General features: G+C 39.8%; 1 protein-coding gene across 4 annotated transcripts in view; it reads right to left on the minus strand.

The window, feature by feature from the left end:
- Positions 1-4,988: 4,988 nt before the first annotated feature.
- Positions 4,989-24,989, minus strand: part of SORBS2 (sorbin and SH3 domain containing 2) — a 220,990-nt gene continuing 200,989 nt past the window's right edge. For all 4 annotated transcript variants that reach the window (XM_042934331.1, XM_042934333.1, XM_042934334.1 and 1 more), the window contains 3 exons: positions 12,730-12,779; positions 8,734-8,840; positions 4,989-7,175 (listed from right to left, as the gene is read on the minus strand). In XM_042934331.1, the coding sequence (XP_042790265.1) occupies positions 7,114-7,175; positions 8,734-8,840; positions 12,730-12,779 (219 nt within the window). In that variant the 3' untranslated portion in view covers positions 4,989-7,113. The remainder of the gene's footprint in view (positions 7,176-8,733; positions 8,841-12,729; positions 12,780-24,989) is intronic.

Here is a 24,989-nt window from a genome sequence, read left to right on the forward strand (position 1 = left end):
CTGAAATACGAATTTGGGGGGATATAGGTCAGCCATACCAGAGACTGAGCTCCTCGTTTTGTGTTTAAACGGTCACTATTCCTGTAGGTGTTGACTAGAGATGAGGATGTTCCCAGTCCTTTATTCACTAGGAACGTAGATGTGACTCTCACTGCAGATGGTGTGAATGATTTGAGGGGCACAGTTGGAGGCCTCAAGTTAAGCCTCAGGAGACGGCACCTTCCAGGTTCTCATTCAGAGCCCAGGCTGGCCTCGTCGCGAACCCCCTATGGTCCGCGTGTCTTCTGGAAGGAGGTGGAGTCTCTCTTCACCAACCATGAGACCTACGAACAGCTTCCTAATAACTGAACTCGTCTTACCTCACACACCCAGCCCCTGACACGACGACGCTCTCTCTGAGATCCTCTGTAGGAGAGAATGTACTCTGCTCTAGATGGGCCATTTTGTCCACAGAGATTTTCCACAGATTAATGTTTATCTATAAGCAATCACCTTTTATCTTACTCCATATGTACTTTCGTATGCATTTTGTTCTTACCTCCCAAATTTGGGAAAGAGGGACTGCTTTCTGCCAAAGGATCTGGTATTGCCAGATGTAGGGAGAATATAGAGACCATTAGGCCTCTGGCTCTCGGCTCTTTAACCATGGATTAAAAAAAAAATGTTTAATAAAATGAGCTACAGTATGATTCCCCTAAGTAGTATGGGTTCCCCCGAGCAGCAGTTGTCAACCTCAGCACTACAGACATGTGGGGCTGGATACTTGCTGTGAGGACGGCCCTGTATCCGGGAAGGTTTAGAAGCACTCCTGGTCCCTACGCCCTGGACGCCAGCAGTGATATCTGCCACCCCGAGTTGTGACAAGCACAAATGTCTCCACACATTGCCTAGTGTCCCCTAGGAGAGAAACAACATTGTCCTGGGTGAGCAGCGCTGTGCTTTCACATTATAAAGACGTTTTCGATCTAACTTGTCTGGAATATATCTACTTTCAAAATAAATGATTATCTGTCCTGTCAGTTTTGACTCAAAACCTGTGCACTTTGCTAACGTCCAAGATGGTTTGGAGGTTGCATTCCACTGCTCTGAAGTTCACATATATTTCAATTTAATATCTCTGTTTCTTTGGCCACTCCTTAGCTATAAAAATGCCTCACACGTGTGATAGCTTATGGTAGGGGGCTAATAAATGTTATTTTCTTTTCCCTCTTCGTCTTTTCTCTCCTCCCCATAGCAATTCCTCAGATTGCAACAGATTTTCCACCCTAGTGGTAATTCTGTAATTCTTGCCTCTTGACTTTGAATTAATTACAGGTTCATAAGTCCTGGGGATTGACTTTGACTTTTCCTCACTCTTTTTATGAACCTTGGTAGTGTCACATTGACTTGGAAACCTGATTTCTCCCCCCCTTCCCCCCCCCCTCCTCCTCCTTCTTCTTAGTTTTCAGAGTCCTGCTCAATATTAAGTGCGGGTTATGAAACAGTATGTTCGGTATGAACCCACTTTTGCCTGCACACTACGTACTAGAAACACACTAATCTGCACGTGCAGAAAACACTCTGGAAGAGTGTATTCCAAAGTGTAATTGTACCCTAAATGGGACTGTTAGTGATTCTATGTTTCTTCTTTTTACTCATTTATATTTCTAATTTTTTCCCGTTAAGTGTGTGTTGCCTGTATAATTAAAAAGGAAAAAAATGCTTCAAGAAGTCATTCTCAAGCTTCCTTGACACTTGTCCACGGGTGTTGTTATTGGTAACAAGAGTTTTGTTTGAAATGACACTTATTTTTAGAAGACACTGGGACTACTGAGTCACCCATCGTATTTTAGGGAAAAGGATGAAACAAGAAACCCCAAAAGAACAGGTGAAGATTTGCTAGGCAGATTTCTGTCTTGCACTGAAAGTTTTTTGGGTCAAGATATATGTATGTGCATGAGCTCAGATGGAATTTTCCTGAGCCGGGTGGCTGAATTTAGCAGTGAGCTAAGGCTTAGTGAGTCGTCTAGCGGAGAATGGCTAGCGTATCCTGGGACTTGGTATATTGAAAAGATGTTCTGTAAGCACACTGCGTTCCTGGAGCATGCTGGGCTTGTCTCTCTCCCAGTGGCTCAACAATACCAAGAACTTCCCAAAGCACCCAGAGTTTCCCAGAGCTGAGTTGGCTCATTAAGCAACAGCCCGTAGGGCCATAATGAATCATAACTCATGGACAGGCTTATGCTCAATTAAAACATGTCAATAATCAAAGTCATTTTCTCCCTGGTTACCATGTGCTTTTAGAAACGAAAGTTAGCTTTCCTCAGGGAAACACTATTTCGCTATTACACCCTCTCTCGTCATCCCATGCACAGCAAGGGGCTGTTATGAGTGGCTGGCTGCTCGTGATGGCAGAGTCTGGGAAAATGATGGGGCAGAAGGAGGTAAGCGGATGTAGCTGTTTAACTCGGAGCGCACAGTTAGATCAACAGTGTGTTTAGCACCAAGCTTGGTTGATTTAGAAGAAAGAGCACAGGCTTGGAAGATAGACAAACCATATTTTGAATCTGATTTCCATCTTATATTTCATATCAACTTCTCAGAGCCTCAGCTTCGTCACCTATAAAATAGGCACAAAGCTGATTTCCTCTTAGATTTGTTATGAAGATAAACCCGTGGGACGCATGTAAGTTACCGCCTGGTAATACAGCGGACGTTCAGTATTCCTTTCCCTCTGGTCAGTTTTCCGGTTTGTTGCTGTCAGTTGGCATAGACCAGGGTTTCACAGGCTTTTTCTCTAGTGAGACTGATAGTAAATATTTTAGGTTTTGTGTGCCAGGAGGCAAAATTGAGGATAGTATGTACACAATTATGTAACAAAGAGAAAACAAATTTCCACCAGTTTATTGATGAAATTCAAAATACAGTAATATTGGGGTAAAGTTTTTAGTATAGATCTACCAGTGAGAGGAAACAGATTCTTTTTCTGGGGAGACAACATTTCACTTAATTGGGGTTCAAAATTTGTGTTCCCTATCATCAAATTGATCGCCAATGTCTATCTATACAAATAGTGGGACGCCAATGGTTATTCCTAATTTGCAAGCCATAAAAAAGCAGGTAGCAAGCTGAATTTGGTCCACAGGCCTTAGGTTGCCAATCCCTGGTATAGACCACTTATTAATAATGCCAATCTCTGCTTGTGCTCTGACCCAATCATTCACGATGAGGACATGATTTGAAACCATAACTGATACGTAAATAGCTATTAGAAGGCTATAATCTGGAAAGGAGGATGGAATGATTTAGTCTTTAAATAAACAGACTTTTGGAAGCTGACAGAATACTTAGTCTTTTGGATTACCTGATTCCTCAAAGTATACCACCTCTTGCGGCTGAAATCTGGACAAGAATAGGAAGAAATAATCAGGCCACACGAACTGACCACCTACACAGAGATCAAGCAGTGAATGATCATGGGAACAGTTACTCAAACAGGTTCTTTTTGCTTTCCATCAAATAAGAGCTGGGCATACCTGCTTTTAGTGAGGGTGTCGCTAAAGGAGGGATTAAAATTTGGCACCTAAGGTACCAGAGGGTCCCTTGTTGCTACTCTTTCACTGACTGAGATGGCCAATTAGTGCACAGATGTGAGTCCACAGCAGATAGAGGCGGATAAGCAGACAGGGCTTTACAGGCCCCGCCATATTGAGTTTGCAACAAGGGATCCTACTCCACCTGCCAGGGAGGCTTCTAGTAGCATAAATGACATGCCTTAAAGTAATTTTTGGTGTATGATGATGAGCGTGCGTTGACATAAAATCAAGTAAGATAGGTTACTAAGTGTGAGGCAATTCTAAAGCAAAAAGTAATTCAAGATGCCACCTGGAATCCTGGCATCCACAATGAGGAGGCATCGCAGGCACGTCACACTGTGGTGTAGTTGCTCTGGACCTCAGAGCAGTACCCGCATGGCGGGGATACAAGTCTGGGCAAACCGCAAAGGTGTGGAGGGGGTTCCTGGGCGCGGGGCTTTGATAAGGCTGCTGCGCCATTTCAGCAGATTTTACGGAGAAGCACAAGTGAGTAATTCTCAAGTGGGAAGAGGGAATCTAGATTTTGATGGGTGTGTTTTTTAAAATCCCAGATTTGTATTTTCAGGGTGTTGATCATTTGGCAAGAGATTCACTTGAAGAGAGCAATGGGAGACACCCGGAGTACACAAACAAGCACCCCGACCTTATCAGATTCAGATTCACCTGGTGAAATTACCCATAAATGCTCTGATGGAAACAGGAACAAAAGAATATTCTGGGGCATATTCTTCACACAAAGGGAACACATTTTGGTGGAGAGCTAATATACAGTGGAAGTTATCCAATGGAATGGAAGGGTCCAAGGTGAGAATGAAGGTGAACCAACTTGACAAAACACCTCTGATAACACAATTGCCAACAGAGGAATGTATGTGTTTCTGAATGCGAGAGATAGATGTCGACGAGGGTTGATACACATAGAGCCACAAGGGTCCAAGGTCTATTAGAAAGGATCCAAGGTGGGGAGCTAGCCCTTTACTATTTGTGAGTGAGAAAAGCACATAATTTGAAATTTGCCAAAAGCTTGTGGGTGTTACCAGGGACTGCCCATGCCGATGGTGATAAAGCTTTTTAGGGAAGTAATTTTAAAATTTAAGGTAGTTGAGAAAGTGCTTCCAACTTCATGTAATTAACTTCTTCTTGGAAAAATAGCTGTTTCTGAGGCAGAAATATTTTTAAATGTGTTGCTTTTAGCTGAGTGGTGATTTTCAGCCAAAGAGTATTCATTCCGCAAATGAGGTTTAGTGATGAGTTTAAAGAATATTTCTTCTCTGAGCTGATGCATACACATCTTTTCTCTATTTGTGTATCAGGAGAACATAGAGTAAATGCATTTTCTCTTGGCTTATGGAAGAAATTGGGGGTAAACTACACAATTTTCTTACGGAGAAATGTCAAAAAGAAAAACTAAAGTATACTTCCAAGCAAAATTTATTAGATGTCTATTCAAGAAAAACACAATGACCTTCGCTTATAAGAATTCAAAGTCAATAAGCTGAAAGCCAGGTATGAATATTTTTCCTTTTAAAATCAGATACAGAGAGTAGAAACAGTAATTTTTCTTAAATATGACAGGCAACAGATATTGAAATCTTTTCTCATCAATGGCATCAAAGATAAATATTCATTTATCAGCAAAGCTGCATGCAGTTGACTCAATTTCAAACCCAAAGCCTTTAAAATATAAAGCTGCTTGTGAATTTGACAGTAATCAAGGTAGTCTACTCAAAGATGTTTCTTTACCTTCTTTCTAATGAAATTCCTCTGTAATCAGTATTAATGTACATTTCAGTTTGGCTGCTCAGATCTTGTAAGTTCATAAACTTTTGCATAAATGCTATCTTACAGAATCGCGCAATCAAGGCGTGCTTGTGATCTGTGGGATATGTAAAGGATAATCTGTTGAAAGTGTTTTAGCTTAGTTTAAAGTGAAGGATAAAGACCAAATTAGGAAATTCCCATTTTCTCAACAACTAAATAGTCTGTACAAAAGAGCAAACATATGTACAAAATGCTAGGGTCTACGTACGTTGTGAAAAGATCAATCACTGTCCACAGAAGAAACGCCATAAAAAGTTTTATCTATAAGGTGCTCAAGATCCAAATATGAATAGTTCTTATGCAAAGTCATAAGAAATACAAAGCTAGTTCTCAAGGTATGTGTAATTCAGGCACTGTTGACCACATTAAATCTTTCAGGTCCCAAAACCAGTTTGTAAATGTCTACTTCAGGGCAGAAAATATAACCCGAATGATTTAACATTGCCTCTAAAAAGTGCCTAATGTATTCCGAGGAAATATTTTTACACACACCAGGAAAATCAGGCTCAACATATTCCTGTCCTCAAATGTAGCCAGGATTCTGAGTTCCATAGAAGAAAAATAATTATCATAGTAAAAATAATTGTATTGATCATAATCCTTGCTAAAACCAGCCTTCATACTTGTGATGCTTCTGAAGTACTCTATATCTATAAAATAATGTATGGGATTCCTTTACATTTCCATAAAATGTACAACATACCATATGGATTGTCTGTTTTCACACAATCTCAAATGTATATGTGTGCACACAGTGAAATCTTACCTATGAATATTGCTTACAGATACTTTCAAGTGTCTACGTTAGGATAATTCTTTGCACCTCTCACTAACACTGTTTTTATTAAAATTTTATCAGATAAATAAAACACTAAGAGCTCATTGTTCATGATGCTGATTATTACATTTTAATATAAAATAGCAATGCAACTTTACAACACAATAGGTTTTGTTTTTGTTTTTGTTTTTGTTTTTTTTTTGTAGTCTAGCTAAACCTCTTATAGTCTCATGATTATTACCAAAGGCTCTTAATCACTTACGGTTTGCACTTCTAAAAAGTACAGAAGAGACTGCAGGAAAAGGCTCCTATTTGAAAACTCACATTCAATCAACAAAATCACACTCATTCGGATTAACTTTCCTACTCTTGCTTTAGATTTTTGTAATCACTGTGCGTATTACAATATATAAGTGCAGGCAAACGATAGCCGAAGTACAGTTTTCATGTCGTGTAAACCAGGACACTAGGCAAACTCGTGAAAGGAAAATACACTGCCAAGCTAAGGATGCGAAAATGCAAACGACAGCATTTAGTAATACACAATCTCTGGCTGCCTGAGGGGAGAATATCTTTCGAAGTGAACTAGAGAGTCTCCTTGAGACATTTCCTTTTTTTTTTTTTTTTTGCCTCAAATACGTAACTCTTTCTAACTATAATGATTTTCTTTCTGATCTCACGTATCGACTTCTCAAAGTTTAGAGCAGACATCAGGGATATGCACTTTCATGCGGAAGCAAGTCTGCTAGCCTCCCCAGGGCGGGGCAGCAGGAAGTTCCTTTGCTGGTGGTCTGGTGGCAGATAGAGATGGTGACAGTGGGTGACTTCTACTGGAAACTGGAAGGCAGGACAGCGGGAGGAGGAGGCCTAAGGGTATCTTTCAGGCAAGGTTATACAGATGTGGTGCTGAAATGCAGCGTAAAAAGGAGGGAGAGTGATTCACAGCCTCTTGACATAGTTTCCGGGAAAAGTACCAAAGAATTTGGTTCTTCTCGAGGTTCCTGAAAATAGAAGCAGCAAATGAAACGGACAGCAATGAAATAATCGGTTTATCTTTGCAGTCTTGAAAGCTCTTCATTTACAAGCCTTCACTAAGAGAGCAAGCCCAGCAGGGTTTGGGAAAGAGAGCAAACTCACTTGAAGGCATAGCAGACAAAGTGAGCGGTTTTATTTGGACTGCCTCCTAAGGTTCGGCGCTGCGCTCCCAGCCCACACCAGACTAAAGGGAAAAGCTCAGCCTCCCTGCCTGAAGGGAAAGACAATCCTGCCGAGGAGGTGGGTTTTTAAGTGTAATGATATTAAGTATAAGGATACTCCATCACCAAGGCTGCTAGGCAAGAGTGAGGAAAGGAAAAAGCACCGGGGGAAGTGACGTTTTCGAGGACAATCTAAATAAAGACAAGGCTGGCAGTGTGATGGGATGGACTAGAAAAGTGCGACACGGTGTAACAATGGCCTGTCGGGGACCATCCAGTTTTGTGATGTCATAGAAGATCACGCTGAATGCCGCCTCATTCATTTACAAATAGCACTGCCAGAGTCCTTGATAAAACATAAAAATTTACAGTCACTAAAGAAAAAAAAAAGGCCAAGAACTATTTGTAGACAGCGGTTCATCATCAGGTACGACTGGCCATCATCATGATTGCCTTTGGTTTCAAATAACAGAATTCCTTCGAAACCGTTAATGAAGGTTGGTGTGCTGAATTCTTCCTTAGGATTTCTAGCGCGAATGGAGTGAAGAGAGGCTCTACGGTTTCATTTACGTTCTGGAACTTCTTGTCTTGGTTTGATTGATTTTCTTTTCCCCTGTGTGGGTTAGCCATTTACTTTTGTTCTAAATGGGGGGATTAATATGAACAGAAGCAGAGGCTGGTGTCTGCTCGGTTCTTTTATTATTTTCCTCACTGATTACCTGTCTATAGAAAGCCCTCGTTTCCTCATCTTGTCTCCTCTATCCCCTGTGCCTTTATTTCCTTTTTTTTTTACCTCTTTCCTGTGTGTCCCATTGTATGATTCTCTTATCTACAAAAGTTTTCTCAGAAAAGCTCTAGTCTTCTTTTAAGATGGTAAGAACGTGATTGCCTTTTAAGTGGTAAGAATGGAACTTCTCTCCACTTTTACCAAAAATTAACATAAAGGTGGATCATTGAACTTTCAGGGCACTTAATATCGGACCTAGTAGGTAGATGAACTGCTCGCTGCATCTTGGTTTTTCCAATTAGATCCTCACTGCGGACACCTAACCGCCCACCCGACAGAGTGATACTGTTTCTCGCTTAGGAAACACCGTCGTTATGGTTCTTAGACCTCAGTCTTTCCTGGTTGGTGCTATTGGAAGACATTTGCTTCTCTCAGTGGAAGTGGCACTGAAACTAGCAGAAAAATCACATACGGCCAAAGCAGTAGGTACTAAGCCATATTAAAAATGCAGGGCAATGTGTGAAAGATCCGAGGCATCGCAAGTGCCTTTGTCTATGGCAAGTGAGCAAATACGAGCAAGTTCTAAGGCGGCCAAAGGGGTGTGGAAGGAGGGTGTGGAAGGAAGTGTACACATACCCACAAACCATCCATCGTCACACTTCTCCATCACATCAATGACATCGCTTTCTCTGAGTTCCAGCTCATCTTCATTCCTAGGAGTATAGTTATACAGAGCCTGAAACCTTAAACAGGACAAATGGATGCGTTTAAAAACAAATCTTTACACCTTTGTGAAACTATAGAAAATTATACAATAGTCATTTTACTTTCAATGTTTCTATTCTTATTAACATGTGAAATTGGTATAAATCTTTGGTAAGCGTGAAAAGTAAATAGAAATGTTTAGATTTTCATGGGACTTAGACCACTCTGATAACATTTCAAGACTACAGTGAGGAGTATTTGTGGAAGGTTAGAGTATCCACAAGTTGGATTAAAACATTTTGACATTTCTAAATCAGACCTGGATTCCAATTGTCCACTCACAGATATCATGAAGACATTAAATAAGAGTATAGAATATAAAAGAAGTGATATGTGCATTATCCAGCAATGTAAAAATGAGAAAGGGTTACAGGTTTAGCTGACTATAATCAAAAGCAAATAATTGGGACTTCCAAGTTGAATTTTCAAGTGATTCTAAATTGAGATGTGCAAACTGTGTTAGTCATGTCTTCTAAATCGCTATGTGGGGATTACTGTAAAAGAAAAGGTTATTTTTTCCGCCAACAGAAATTCTTTACAGCCACTTAGTTTTATAGTTTGAATCAGTGTTCTATGAGGATTTAGAATTTGAAAATCTGATGTAATTTACCTCTGAAGTCAAGCAGGTGTATTCTATGCTCAGTGATTACTGAGCCAATATCAAAGAATAGATTATGGGTATAAGTTTCGTTTTAAAATAGGTCCTGGAGAAATTGTGTTTGATGTTGGAACTCTCCCTTGAAATAATTTTATGTAAAAAAGAATTACTGACAGAATGCTACCAGTTTCCTTTCTCTGCCTGAATTCTTTGAACGCCTTTATTTGGGTGACATTGATCAGTAAAATTGAATTTGTGGTTAACAAAATAGTATGTATTTTACTGCATATTAACATGGATTGGCATTTCGGAAAGTGAAGACACAAGTCCTAGCAGCTGAGCAGTTCAAGAAGCAATTGATATGCAATTAACATGAAAACTTTATATCACTATTAAAATATTACCAATAGAATGAGGGGGATTTTAAAAACTCAGTGAACTTTTGTTTTTGCTGCTTCTTATATCAGTTGTGTAATTCTGCCAATGCAAGAAAATAAAAACCACATTTCAGGGCACTTTGGATTTTTAAGGTCAACTTTAGAAAGCAGATAATATTGAATACTGCTGGAACAAGAATGATTTACATCTAATTACTTCATTCAGTCAGAAAATCACATTTTGGTGGAACAAAACTATTCTATCATTTGAACTCAAACAGCATGTCATAAATCAGGGACATGGCTCCGTTGGCTTTCCTCTCTGTCCATGAACTTTTTCAGATTGGGGGACCCAGATAAAGTTGGCTTGTGGTGGGGGTTAGCGATGGTGGTGGTTGTCTGGGAAAGAGCTGGTGAGATGTGATGCCTAACATCATCTCCTAGAATACATTATTTTCTCTGGCTGGTACCAAAGCCTGAAATCACAACATTAGAGCTGTCTTTCCCTGTTAATATGTCATCCTGCTAGGGAATCTTTTCTGCCACTTGTACTTCTTTTGAAACTGGGCATCTGATGTCTTCTGTTGAAAAAGGATTCCGATTATGGAGAAGGACAGAGAAAGGTAGCCAGAATCCCAGAGCAGTGGTAAAAAAGACAGGGAGGTGTTGAAAACCAACATTGCTTAATTTCGATATTTGCACAGGGCCAGCCCTGATTAGAGGAGACCTATTATTTTGTTGTTTGCTTTAAGGATTTGATTTGGAGGCTGCTCTGGTAAAGGGACGCTATCTTTTCTATATTCATATGGGGAAAGTTGATTTCAACCTGGTCCCTTTGCCAGTGTCACATTTGAGGGAGAAAGTCATTCCTGGACTGCTGATTCTATGGATATACATTGAAGCTCTCCCTTTGGGAAACACTGATTCTCTGATTGAGCTTTTGAGGCTTCAGCCTTCTTCCCTCGGGCACTTGTCCAAACTCTTATGGAGACAGGCCCATTTAAGGCCACCAAACCCCAGCTGCTTGAAGAATCTCAAGGTCCCAAGGGCTAAAAAAAACAAAATTGGCACAAACTCCTACTTCACTTTGGTATGACAAAAGCCAGTATGCGCCTCAACATTTACTTACCATTCGGGTTTAATTAGACCACACACACATAAAAAAAAAAAAAAAAAAAAAAAAAGGAAAAGGAAAAAAATTGGGAGTTTCATGGAAAACATAAACAAACCTTCCGGAAACCCCTCTGCCTCTGCTGGCTTTCAAAACCAGTGTTGCACGACAGGAAATGCAGCCGAATTACAATTAAAATGCTATTTTGAAAGATGTGTCGGTGAGATGAATGATGGTGGTGAGGTCAGGATGCTTCAAAAAGAAATTTGTCTTTTAAATAAAAAATGCTCAGCCAAGTTTGAAGCTGTCTCTATAACTTTGAATGTCTCCTGTAACACATTTTATTATAATTCTGAATTGCGGCAACATTATAACCTTAGGTACCTATTTTCATTCCAATCTATTTTTTAAATGAAAGAAATTAAGTACACCCCATCATCCCACTCCTTGGGGTTGTAATCACACAGAAATTTAGTAATGTTTAGTAGATGTTTCTAAAGTCCACAGCAGGACCTTGAAAAAGTGCCTTCTCCCACCTGTGAGCTCTGTGGTTTCCATAAATACCCAAATGACCACACTTGGAAGTATTAACTTTCTATGACATAAAACAGTATAACATAATATACCTATTAATGCGTAATCTCCTTAACAGCTGCTTAATACGATGTGCTGGTAACACAACAGACCTAAACAGGCCCGGAATTTATTTTTTGTGTTGTGCTCCTATCATTTGCTTAAATAAGGCAACAAACCAAAACTTTAGAATTACAAGTCATACTTGATTTCTTTTAATTTTTTTCAGTTAAATGGAACTTGGAATGATTCTTACTTCCAGCGTGTTCTTTTCATAATCTTTCCCTAACAAGAAAACCTTTCTGGCTGGACTCGGTGACAGGCAGTCTCAGGTGAGAGATGGTTTCTGAAAAGCATGCTTTCAGCTCACTGCCAGGTCCCTGAGAAGCGAGGAGGGAGCCAGAGGTCAGGAAGGCCCCAGGCCACTTGCTCTACCCCAGGGGGGCAGGGCGTGCGCCCCGTGGGCTGGAGGCCCTGCTTGTGCTCAGGGGTACCTCACAAGGTTTAGTTCTGTCCGTGCTCCCATCCGTGCTCCTTCCCAGGGGTCTAGCCCCTGACTTACAGGCTAGGCAGTAGCCAGTGGGAAGTATGTCGCCGCTGAACATCTATCATGGGCAAGATGGAGCAGAAATGGATACACACGCAAAAGAGAATCTTAAAGACAATGTGTGACACCTTCGATTTGAGGTGACTTGTGGGTCAGAGAGGAGAGGGAATTTGTAAGCGGGAAAAGGCATTTAACTGAATGACAGTGACTGTTTTAATACACTGCCATTCCCGAAGACCTTTGTCAAAAGGTAACCTTGGAATTTTGTTACTAACGTATCACTTCTGGTCTACTTTGACATTCTTCTGGTCTTCAGATATGTGTACAACCACTGTTAGGACACTTCTGTGTCTTTACAGCCATGGTTACTGGAATTTGTATGGTTGGTAGAACAAAGAGGGAGGCAGATTCGTAAATCTTAGGCATCACTGGAGCACCGTTAGGTTTTTCTGGTGTGTGAATCGAAGGCTGCTATGCAGAATGATTGGGTTTCCTTTTAAAATGAACTTCTGCTCTATGTTATGAAACAGACTGATCACAGAGGCCTCATTTTAGTTACTTTGTCCTCTTTCACTTGCAAAGTCCTCTGTTTTGGTACACCAGTTGTCTATTTTGTGAGTCAAGGTTAGTCTTGAACTTAGAAGATAAGAAGAATACTTACGGTTCCCCCCCACCTTGAATGTTTTCATGAGTAAACACAGGACGCTGTGGCTGAAATGAAATGATTTTCAATGTAATCAGCGTTTAAACTGGTACTAAGTAAAAGATAATTTGGATAATGGCATGGTACTTTTCTTGACATTTAATATTTCCTGTTGTAAAAAACCAAGAGGAAGGAAAAAAAACCAAATAAAGGGTTTCTGCAGGATTAATAATCCAAATATTTTGAAGGGTGCTTTGAATTAAATGAAAATAACCAAGGTTCAAATATTTGGAATGTATCTAGAATCTAGTCTGTTCAAGCTTTAAGGAAAAGTCAGGGTTTAGTCCCATTGATTTTTCAAAGGCCAGGAATATGGCAAGAACATAGACACCAAATCACTAGAATGGGAAATCTGGACACCTTCATACAACCTTATTCTTCAGCGTTTTCTCAAACAAGCAGAAAATAAACCACATTTAGTCTAACGGCAAAGTATCCACATTCATTCTACTTTTCCTTCACAGACAACATTTTCACATACGGTACGGATGAAAATGTAGATAGGCAGACATCCCATGCTACATTTGAATTAACACTCTCTGTTCTCAATGTTGAGAGAACACATGCATTTTTAAAAAGAGAAAACAGAGAACTTTAACTAGAGGGTAACAAACAATATCCAGGTAACATGTAACATTTTACCTTAGAAGAGAAATATTGGTAGAAATTCCCAGTGCACTGAACTCTCAAAAGAGTTTCCTTTCTTTTTAAACTAAGCATCAAGACCAGTATCTGTAATAGATACTTATAATATTGGAAATGACAAACCTTAGCATCCCACATATCCACACAAATATTGCAACGAATGAAAGTTAACATGTTTGTCGAATATGTAAACTCAACGCAGTTTCTACCGACTACCTAAATGTTACCATTTCAGGGAAAGAAAAATATTACAATTCATTCACAACACGGTTCAAAGACATCCTCTTCTAAATGATGGCTGCGTGCTAAAATGCGGTAAGTAGGCGTTTGCATGACACTTATAAAAGTGACTTCTTGATGACCACTGAGTTAGATGGATCCATGTCCTTAGACATCAGGGCCAATTCGTGGGTCCCTGCATTATGAGTAGATTACCGACAGGCTGGGAATTTTACCCTACAAATTGTCCATAAAAATCCCACTGGTCCAAGAATGGATGGAGAACTCTGGGGTTCCTTTCAGTCTGTGAGTCTATAATTTGCTCCCCTTCCTCAATTCTGTATTCACTCCCCTCCCATCCAAGCTGTCTTTCTAGCATAAGAAGATGAGGCACTTAGAGCACCTGGGTGACTCAGTCAGTTGAGCGTCTGACTTCGGCTCAGGTCATGATCTCACAGGTTCATGAGTTTGAGCCCCACATCGGGCTTACTGCTGGCAGCTGTCAACACAGGGCCCGCTTCATATCCTCTGTCCCTCTCTCTTTGCCCCTTCCCCGCTTGTGCTCTCTCAAAAATAAATAACCATTAAAAAAAAAAAGGATACCAGGCACTTACATTACTAAAACTTTAAGCATTCAGTCTATTAATTGGAAGTGTTTACTTTTTAGAAATTTCACTCAGCAGTCTGTGCATGGAATATATAAACCTAAGACTACAGAGTGGATGGAAATGATTGGAAACGTGTATGGCTTCAGAATACAAAACTTCTATAAATCAATATAAAATTACTCACAATGTATTTATTATTAAAATGATAAAATACACTATTTTAAGAGAAGTCAAAACTAAACCATTTTCTAACCATTTTAAGGCCATTTAATTCAATATAAATATATTGAATGATTCTATAATTCTTATATATAAATAATACAAACATAAAAATATAAATAAGTAAATATTATATGTAAAATAAATATAAGCCATCCACAAGCCTATATCCTATTAAATTTCTTCAAATCCTCATCCAATCATATATATATAACTTTTATGCAGAAATAAAATACATATATATCAATTGCTATTAATATTTTCTGATAGTTGTCTAGTCTTCTTTTTCATTTTAAGCCACTGCAGAATAATATGCCCTCACGTTGGTGTAGATATATTTTTTTAGTTTTCCTAACCATTTCTCTTTTTTGTTTTCGAAGTTAAGGTTAGTCTAGCCTTTTTACACGTTCATAAGCAGCAATGCTATAAACATTTTTATACAAAGAATTATTTACTTTTTTTGGACATTCTTTAGAACACACTTCCAGGAGTAAAATTTCTGGCCAAAGATTATACATTCAAGCCACATGATATTGAAAATGCTCATGTTAATCGCTCAAAAAAATTGAAAAATGGAATTAAAAAAATCAAAATGCTGTATTTCAAAGCCCATTCGAGGACAGCTACTGTTGTCTCGCAAAAACATCATAGCACCAGTTACAGTGCAGAACAAAGTTATAAATAAGAAAATATCATCTGATGATCTTTTCTTATCTTCAGAGAAAATGTTTTGTAAAATGTATTTCATTGTGCTCTTTCTACATGTTTAAGTCATTCTAATATTTTTAAGTTGAGTAAAAGTTTTACTTTTCTATCATGGCATCCGGTGCTTGGTAAATCTGGGAGGTCGAATTTCATTGCTCTTCTCTGTTAAATGTGAATATGACTTAATTTTTTAATTTTTTTAAACGTTTATTCATTTTTGAGAGAGAGACATACACGCATAGAGTGCGAGGCGGGGAGGAACAGAGAGAGAGAGGGAGACACAGAATCTGAAGCAGTCTCTAGGCTCCGAGCTATCAGCACAGAGCCTGACATGGGGCTCGAACCCACGAACCATGAGATCAGGACCTAGGCTGAAGTCAGATTCTTAACCGACTGAGCCACCCAGGTGCCCCTAAATATGGCTTTAAAGATCAGATTGTTCATTGAAATAAAACAATCTACTTTTAAAGTCCATATGGGACCTTTTGTTGTCATCATTACAATTCTACTTTAATTCCTTTAATTCAACTCACACCATAAGTTATTTAAATGAATCATCCCTTTGGCAACTGGGAACATGGGGCTGTTGCCAGAAGTATGTGTCTCCCTTAATGCCACAGGTGTCTATGTCTCAAGGGGACTCACGTTCCTGGCTGAGCCAGCCAGTAATGTCCTTGTTTTTACCAATCCTTCGCAGTATGTCTTTTCTCTTCCTTTATAGCCTTTAATGAACCTCCCACCCCCTTTTCTGACTTACCAGGTCTCTATACTGTTCACATGCTCAGGCCAAGATTTATCGCAGCCTTTATTAGCAGTATTATCTTGGTGACTTCAGAACTTTTCTAAGTTTACCTTTAACAGGAATCACCTCCATGTGAATCTGGATAGTTAGGAAACAGTTTTGAGGAAATGTGACTAGCTACAGTATTTGAATTAATTTATTTAAACAATATTTGGTCCATAGAGGAACAAGTAGCATTAATAGGGCACATTCCTGTCTTCATGGTATTGGCACTGACTACCAATGTAGCCTTGGATATGTGCCTGAGCTTCCTTTTCTCTAAAACCAAAGAGTTGGTCGGGATGGTGAATAGAATCTTGTCCCCCCTCAGGGAATCCATTCCCACAGACACACTTCCTCCGTTATGTATAGGTGCCCTCATCAACCTTAACCCTCTGTTGTCAGAGAGCTGTGCCAATTAATTCTCAAGTGTCCCAGTCATGTAAAAACAGTCATGGTGACAATTCAGCTTCATTTTTCAGATCAGTGAACCCAAACTCACAGATCATTTCTTAAATCACAAATAAGTAAAAAGAAGAAACAGAATTAAAATGTTGACTGGCGCTCATAGTAAAAGATGACCGTGATGGATTAGCTGGATCAGCATCTTTATTTTGTCTTTTAGGCGGGTGTTTATGTTCTATACGGATACTCAAGCCAATTATCTTCGGAGACTATCTTTTGCCTTTCCCCCGTCCTGGTGTTATAAGGCACAAACCTTGAGGAAAAGATCTGTAACGTATGTGCACTCTATTGCCACCGAATGGTGATTAGTGGAAGCAACACGCTAAAAGTTTCTGCCTTCGGACAGCTCTCTCACAAAGTTTCGTTCCTTCAGCCTGGATTCGTTTTGAAAGGCTACTTTAAAGACCACAGAACGCTGTGGAATAGATATTCATGTGTCTTTCTGACTACCTACTTCCCTTCCTGTGTTTTAAATTCTTGAGAAAAGATCTCTGTGTAGCCACCCGTCTTTTAGGTCTGTGCTTGTTTCTGTTTTAACTCTGCTCATTACTCATAAGTTCTTAGCAGTGTTGTGAGCAATATAGAATATACACTTGTGACATTCAGAGAGTCCTACATGTGTCTTAAGAGTATAGTAAAATTGGAAAACCCAATGAAGCGCCATGTTGTTTTCATGGAATCCTCAATATTTAACTTTTTTCCTCGGCAATGTAGCCATCTTTTTTTTTTTTTTTTTCCTCTCTCTCTCTTTTAGTGTAGCTATTTTTTTTTTAAGTTATCAAAACAGATACAAATGGGACAAGTTTTAAGCACATGCTAATATTCAAAGCCAGAACCAACCTAACCATAAGGGAACTGGTCTGAAATATCCTAGAATCTCTGGTTTCAGTAAAACATCTACTTGCCTAGCTCAGATGGGGAGATGCAGTCTGTCCAGAAGCCATTTGTCTATCTGTGCTTCGGCAGAGGCATTTCTGGTAGCTCTATCTAGTATTTGGTGATTCTTGAGTGAGGATTGGCTGTTACTTTAAATACTAATGTGGAAGAATATTTGAAAGAGTTATAAGCACTTCTAGAGTTTTTCAGTCAATTTTTTTCCAGAAAATGTTAGGTGTAGTATTTGCCAACCAGAATTCTATGACATTCCCCTAATAAAAGTCCCATGTTTATGTTTATAGGATTATTTTTCCTTCTTAAATGATGGTATACAACTTTGGATGAATCTAAAGAATATAGAAAATGTATGTTCCACACAAACACATGTACATAATGTATACATCTGGCAAAGAAAAAAAACTTGAGGTGACCCAAAACATAGCATCTCATTGACCCATGGGAAATTTATGGCTGGGCCACATTAATTGTGGAAAAATCTTTCTTTTTGTTTTGGCTCTAGAAGGCCCTTGTGTGAGTGAGTCTAAGAATCTCTTCAAATCAACATTCCTCTTTCTCTATGGCAACCCAAATCTCTACCTCAGAAACAAAGTGAGGTCTCATTATGCAAAGCAAAAAGCACAAAATTGGCATAAACACAAGAGAGGTATCTACATTTTTTGAAAGTAGAAAAGGAAATCCTCTTTGCAATCAATTGGGCCCTTAAATATTTGCAAAGCATAGTCATGTAATAGACCAGGTGAGGTTAAACCAGGGTTTATCAAATAGAAATGGTGAAAAGACTGACTTTTGAGGAGATGGAAATCCCTACAAGCCTTGGGATTGCCTTCCCCAGAACTGATAATACCATTTACAACCCATTCATAGGAAAGCGCTTTCGATGTGATGTTACAGAACCAAAGAGTTACAGGGAAAAGTAATTTCACCTTTAAATTCAATCAAAGCTGTCAAGAGCCTGGGAGTATCTGGAGTCCAGGGCAGTAGCATTGGCTTAAAAAGCGTCATGGAGTGAATGTAGCACACATCACCAGAGCAACAGGGTATTTTGCAACAACAATCGTGAATTTAAAGGGAAAAACAAAACAAAACAAAAAACTGAAATAAACGGAATGCCACAGAAGCAAACATCACTGGAAGCGTGCGAGTTCAGTATATGATTGGTAGCAGCCTTATTCTTCGCACTAAAAACCGTGACTGGAAAACAGCGATTTACAGAGAACGTGGAAACCTGAGACGGACGTAGAAGACGACATACGCTACGCCCTCCTTTGTACCATGAGAATCTGGTCAGACCTTTTTGGATTTTGGAAAGCTTACACACACACACACACACACACACACACACAAAAGGAAAACACATTGCTTAAAGACAGCAGAGGATTTTTGTGTTGATCTGATTTCATAGCTCATCATGGTTGGGGTCACTTTGTCTCAAGGGTACCTCTGGCCCTACTTTATGGGCAAAGCACAGCAATGACAATTAAGGAGGAGCCACCCACTGGGGGTGAATGGCCAGGGTGCCTGGCTCAAGGTGGGGCGTTCTGACCCTACCCTGTGGGAACCGCTGAGCCCTCTGACAGGTGAGCTGCAGTGTCTCCTAGACATCACTGGGCTACGCGGAGGCTTACCCAAGACAAATATCTCGCTTTTTAAGTCAGCCTGGAAAAGCCATAAGAGGTTAGTTAGTTCTTGTCTTCGGTTTACAGCCTTCAGGAGAAGCTTTCCTGTTTTGTTTTTTCATGCACACGCACGCAGCATGCCAAACTCTTGCATAGCAGCAGAGCGGGAAGGGTTCACCAGTCTGCAGACAGCTCTTCTGGCTGCCTGTAGGTTTCACACCACAGGCGTCAGGTGCCGCTTTCATACGGAACTCAACAGGCACAGCAGAGAAAGACTTACAGAGAGAAGCTGGCATAAAGAAGATGTTTGAGTGCGATATCGATGGCTGAGAACACATACAAGAATTTGTACGTCTTTAATAGAATGTTTAACAGTGGGATTCAAGACACCCTCAGATTGGACCTGTTTTTTTTGTGCACATTTGAGTAGATGCAAGGTAAAATAGAGGGAAATTTCACTCAATACCCATAAAGTTTCATAAAAAGTCTCAATTGCTTGTCGGGGAAAATTTTCTGACAAAACACATAGGAAGAAAACATGGCTTTTCTGGGGGAAAATGGTGAAATATAATTAAATACTGAGTATTGTCCTAACTCCACCTTGTGACTATTTTGGCGTTCTTCCAAAGTAAGATTTTTAATAGGACAGTGAATAAGCTAACCTTTCTTGTGCGTGAGTATGCTTTATTTTCTTTCCAGTAGTGGACAGGATCTACCACTTGTCCTTGACAAGTATTTGGGTCACTTATGGGAACTTCAGCAGGACTAAAGAAAGGACTTTTCAATAAAAACATGCTTTTCTAAACTCTCACTGAAGAAAGTTTTTATGATGACTGACCTCAAATCTGCAGTCTGTGGATACGAAACACATTAAACATTTTTCTCTAAGGGGTTATGGCAGAGAATGTTTGATGTGCTCCAGTATCCATCCTTTTCTTGTCTGTCCTCTGTACTAGAATCCTGATAGGCACATGGACCTTCTGAATAAAGTCTTCCTTGGATCTAAATGTGCTCATGTGATAAGTTCTGACAGACGGGATACACAATAGGAAGGGGCTGCGAGAGCTGGTGCAACCACTTTGGACCAGGCAGTGGAGGCTTCTCACTGGGGAGATGATGTGCAAAAATAAAATGGAATCTCCTGGGTTTTCTGATGATTCTGGAGCCACATACCAGCCCTGGATGCCCGACACTTAGGTACCAGAGAAATATACTTGTATGTTGTTTAAGCCGTTGTTATTTTGAGTTTTTTGGCACAGCAGCTGTCCCCATTTCGACTGATGCGGGGAGGGGTTCTACAAACATCAAGGCTCATAGAGGAAAAAGACATTTAGCTCTTAGAATGATGTGGACAAACAGCTGGAAAGATCATTTGAACATATTAGGAAGAATCAGGGCTTAATTCCATGTTGGAAACCGTGCTCAAGGGGGTCACTCTCTGATGGGATGGCTTTAGAGTGAGGAGACTTCCCAATGGGCCCACAAAAATTGAGTTTCTTGGAAGAAGCCCAAAGAAGAGTCCTTCTATCTCTTCATAAAGAGTCCACATGCCATAAGTCTCTTAGATGGAATTGGAAGTTCGGCTTATAGGAGAACTGAGAATTACGATAATTTTTATTATGAAAAACCATTATTAAAAAAAAAGATGTTCAAAAGAGTAGAGAAAATATTGGTTTCTGATTTATGCATTGCTCATAATTTATATGTACATTTTCAGCCTTCTGTCATCGATAACGTGTTGGTGAATTTTGCGTTTATGGAAGATTTTGGATTGGATATGACAGGCTTACATTGTCTCAGAAGATACTTCACAGGAGTAAAATTGCACCAAATTTTATTAAAAGAATAAAAGTGCATTAAATGGTTGACAAGGATTGATAAAAGTGTAATGATTCATGCATACTATGCTATACCTACTAAAACATTATTAAAATTTTATTTTATCTTTGCTTTTAGTGCAGGGTTACTTTCTTGGTAACGAGCATAACGTATAACATTCTTGAAATGGAAGAAATAGGAAGGCTTCTTAGAGGACTCAAGCCTGCACAGTTTATCAGTATCAGACGTGGGGTTAAACTATAATAATGGCCTGAGATTTGCAGCTGTTTCAAATTGCATTTATATTTACAATAAGCACCAACGAATTCATCAACTTATATCTTTCCAATGAATAGAAAAAGACATTTATAAGGTTTTCAAAAACTCAGTGGGGGATTGAAAGTTATCATTTGCTCTTGAGTATGAGATAAAATAGAGAAAAAAAACCACTTCATTTTTCTGGAGTTAGTTATTTGATGTAGTTATGAAAAGTATTCTTTGGAAACATTGTTATTGTAAATATGTCCATTCTCATACCATTCTGCAAACAACTGACACCTAACGTGTGTATCAGTTGAGCTTGGTTCTTGAAGAATGAACTTGCATAAATCTTGGTTTTGTCCTTGATAGTACAATGCCAGTGAATGATCTTTATCTCTCTAAATTCTAAAAATCCAAACTGATTCTAAAGTTATTTAGCCATTTATTGACTAAGTTTAAGGGCTAAAGAACAAGTAGGGAAAGACAGGGAATAAATACTTTGGCCTTAAAAAGAGAACCACAGAAGGAATGGGGGCGGGGGGTGGGTGGGGCAAATTCTTGGTCTTAGATAATATCTAAAGTATTATTATTTTTAAGATTTCCTAATTATTTCATGCCGGCCAAAATGAAATCTCAAAGGGCAAAGAGCAACTAGTCTTTAAAGTATTCCACTTTTTCAAAAATTCCTTTCACACATAAGATGAATTCACATTCACATTGGACTATTTTGTTGGATGGAGTTAGTGATGGGAGTTGGGAGTATTGTGCAGATGGCATTTCTCTGGTGTTGGTGCTTCCTGGTAAAGAAACTCGACTCTACCAGAGGCTTCGAGTTTTCCCTTAACTGCAGAGGCTCTCATTCACATTCAAAACATTGGATGTGAGGATGGGTTATTACTTGAAGTCTATCACCTTTTGTCTAAAGGAAGAGATTTCAGGATCATGCTGATTGTAGAAGCCAAGCTTTTCTGTGATGGAGTCATTTCATGCTGTGGTTGTCATTAAATGTCTTTCCAGGGCCAGTCATTAATTTTGTTGAAAGTCTTTTTTCCTGGTGTCCTTATGGGGAGTTGAAAGTTAGGGGAACTGCCAGCCCACAGGGCTCTGAGTTGGGTGCTTTTAACAAAGGGAAGTATCATTCCTGCATCCTCATTAATTTACTTCAGTTTTGTGGAAGAACAGAGCTCAAGACAGTGCTGAAGATCATCCTGCCCTTGGGCTCTGCTGAACCTGCTGATGGGTGAGAAACGTGGGAGGCAGTGAGCCCACTGAGAAGTGACAGGAGATGACAGGCACCAAGCTGATGTCTTTGAATGGGATGGTTCTCCAAAAAAATACCTAATGATTGCTTTTTATTTTTCTATGTAAAATTGATTTTGGGTATGCAAGCGTGTCTTTTAAATTTTTGGGATAGAGGCCATGCCAATGATGTTAAAAGTTAGCAACCAATATTTACACGACTTCTTAGAACTTGTAAGATGGCACAAATCTAAATACATCTAATTAATAAAATTCATTTAAAGGCATGCAATAAACCACACTCGGGATGCAGTTACCTTTAATTTTGGTGAATTTATCTCCTGTTGATAAGGGTATTTAGGGAGAAGGGGAGGTGTGTAGGGCTGGGTAGTCTGAGAAAGTGTAGAGGCCAAGTCAGAGACAGAGGCCCAGGGAGAATGGAAAGGAAGGGAGGGAAGGACACCGCTGGGAAAAGGTGTAGACGTTCGATCTCCCGGAGAAAATGAAGGCGGCTTAAAGATTGAGGAAAGACAAGATGTGATTACACTTGTGCCCAGAATGAGGTTATGTGGTCTTTAGAGAATATCCCCCAAAGTTGAATAATGTTCAAGTTACCAAATGCCCTGGGAAGTGACATTTATGACAAATTCTTGCTTTAAATTCTTGCTTAGCTTTTTCTTTCGAATTTGACTCAAAATCCCCAGTGAGTGTGATCATTTTTCTGATGTGGGTGGCTGGACAGAAGAACCCCCCATAGTCTACAATTTTAGAATATATTTACAGGATGGCTGCTTCTAAACATGAAGGAAAAACTACAAACCTGCAATGACTCTTTGTTACTTGCTTGTAAAGTAGATTACGATTTCTAGCTGGTTAGTTACAAAGCCGGGGAACTGATGTGTGCCAGCAGCTATTTGAATAACTGACTTAGAAACATGCTTGACTTTCTGTAATGAATGATCTCTTTTACTAAGTAGTGTATTTGTTTATTTTATACAAATACAGGCATGGCTGGGTTCTTTGTGCAGATGACCTTTTCTCTCCTGGTTGAGGAACTAGCCAAGCCTCGGGGTTTTGTGGATGTCCAGGGGTCTCATAGGCACTGATCATTATTTAAGCCCACGAACGTCCTATAGTACAGGCCACGTGCCTCTATATTTGTTATTGGCAAGGTCTTAATAGAAAACTATGGGATTTTAAAAATTATTTTTGTTTTCTAAGATTTAAAATAGACGATCCATGGGGGAAAGTGACTGCAGAGTAGCATGATACAAAACATTTTGTTTCCTAATTTCAGTATTTGCCAGTAATCGTATTTTCTTTCTAAATTACAGGTTACATATGTGAGAAATGAAGTTTTGTTTTTGTCTTAAGAGAAAAATTTACAAACTAAAGATTTAGGGTATGTCCCCTCTTTACTAATTAAAATCATTGCTCAAGATTCTTTGTAAGATGAAAATGCATTAGTAGTCTTAAGTGGTCACCAACCTGAAGAAATTATTTCTTCCGAGAGTTAAAAGGGTACCGGCGTGCCTTTTGGTTCTGTCTCTCTCCCTTTTTACAAACTGCCATTGGAATTGGACTCGTCTCTCTGTGTATCAGTTTTCTAATTTCTCAAGTGGGGCTAATAATATAACCCATCTCATTGACGAAGAGTTCTTAGAACACTGATACTCAGTAAGAGTTCAACTATGTAGCTATCATTATTAATAACAAAAAGTCAGGAAGACTATCAATTATGGACTGTTTAAAATATGAATTTCTAGTCACAAACAAATAATGGAATGATATCAGACATTTACATCATCTTACTAAAATTTGGTGACTTTCCATACACCCCTCCACCCCCAACTTACGTAGTGCTTGTGTTTCTTAAGAGGAAGCCTTTTAGGGCAATGCCAAAATTGACGTTTAGTAATGTGATTAACTGTACTAGCTAAATATAGTTAAGACGGGTTAGTTCTTTGGTAATTAGGCAAGGTTAAAATACCTCAGTACTGGTTTTCACTGCACTGCTGTCTTCCTTAGGGATCCTAGGGTCTGTGGGGGTGGCTACTGGATATTTTAAACAGTCAGGTTGCCTCTCTTCTTCCTCCTCTTCGATGTTCAGGCTTGGTGTCACCTCTGTGCCGTCGCGGGCACACCACAAGGCATCCGCTTCTCGACACTCTGGCCCTCTTGGGACGCCTGACAGAAACCCCTCATAGATATCCTCATCTTCCTCTCCGATGGCGGGGAGACTTTGGGGCAAGGGAGCCACATTAGTGTGTGCAGATGCCACAAACTTGTCACCTAGGACTTCGGGTACTTTCTCAGGGCCTCCAAAGCCCTTTCGTCTTTTTGTCAAACCTGCACATTTGTTCTGAGTTGTCTTTCTGGGATCTTGAAGTGGTGTTGCCTCAGAAGGCCGGACTGCGGCTGAGGTCACCCCTGAGCGGGGGAAAGGCAGCAGAGAAGAAGGGGATTTGGCAGGTGCGGATGCTGGAGGCAAGGGGAGGAGATCTGAGGGCTCCTCCTTAATTTCGAGGACGATCTCCTCTAGGATATTTGGTTTGGCTTGGTCGGCTGGTAAGGTTAAAGCACCAAGCTTCTCCAATTCATCCAAGAAATTGTCCAGAGAGTGAGGCGGTGTTGGGGTCAGAGGGTTTGCTGGTGGGCACTCGGCTGTCAGACGCAGCCGCCCCTGGGCTGTCCTATCTGAGCCCGGTGAAGCTTTGTGCGTGGGAGGAGGGGCTGGTTCACTGA

This window comes from Panthera leo, chromosome B1 (genome assembly GCF_018350215.1).
Source record: "Panthera leo isolate Ple1 chromosome B1, P.leo_Ple1_pat1.1, whole genome shotgun sequence".
Classification (NCBI taxonomy): Eukaryota; Metazoa; Chordata; class Mammalia; order Carnivora; family Felidae; genus Panthera; species Panthera leo.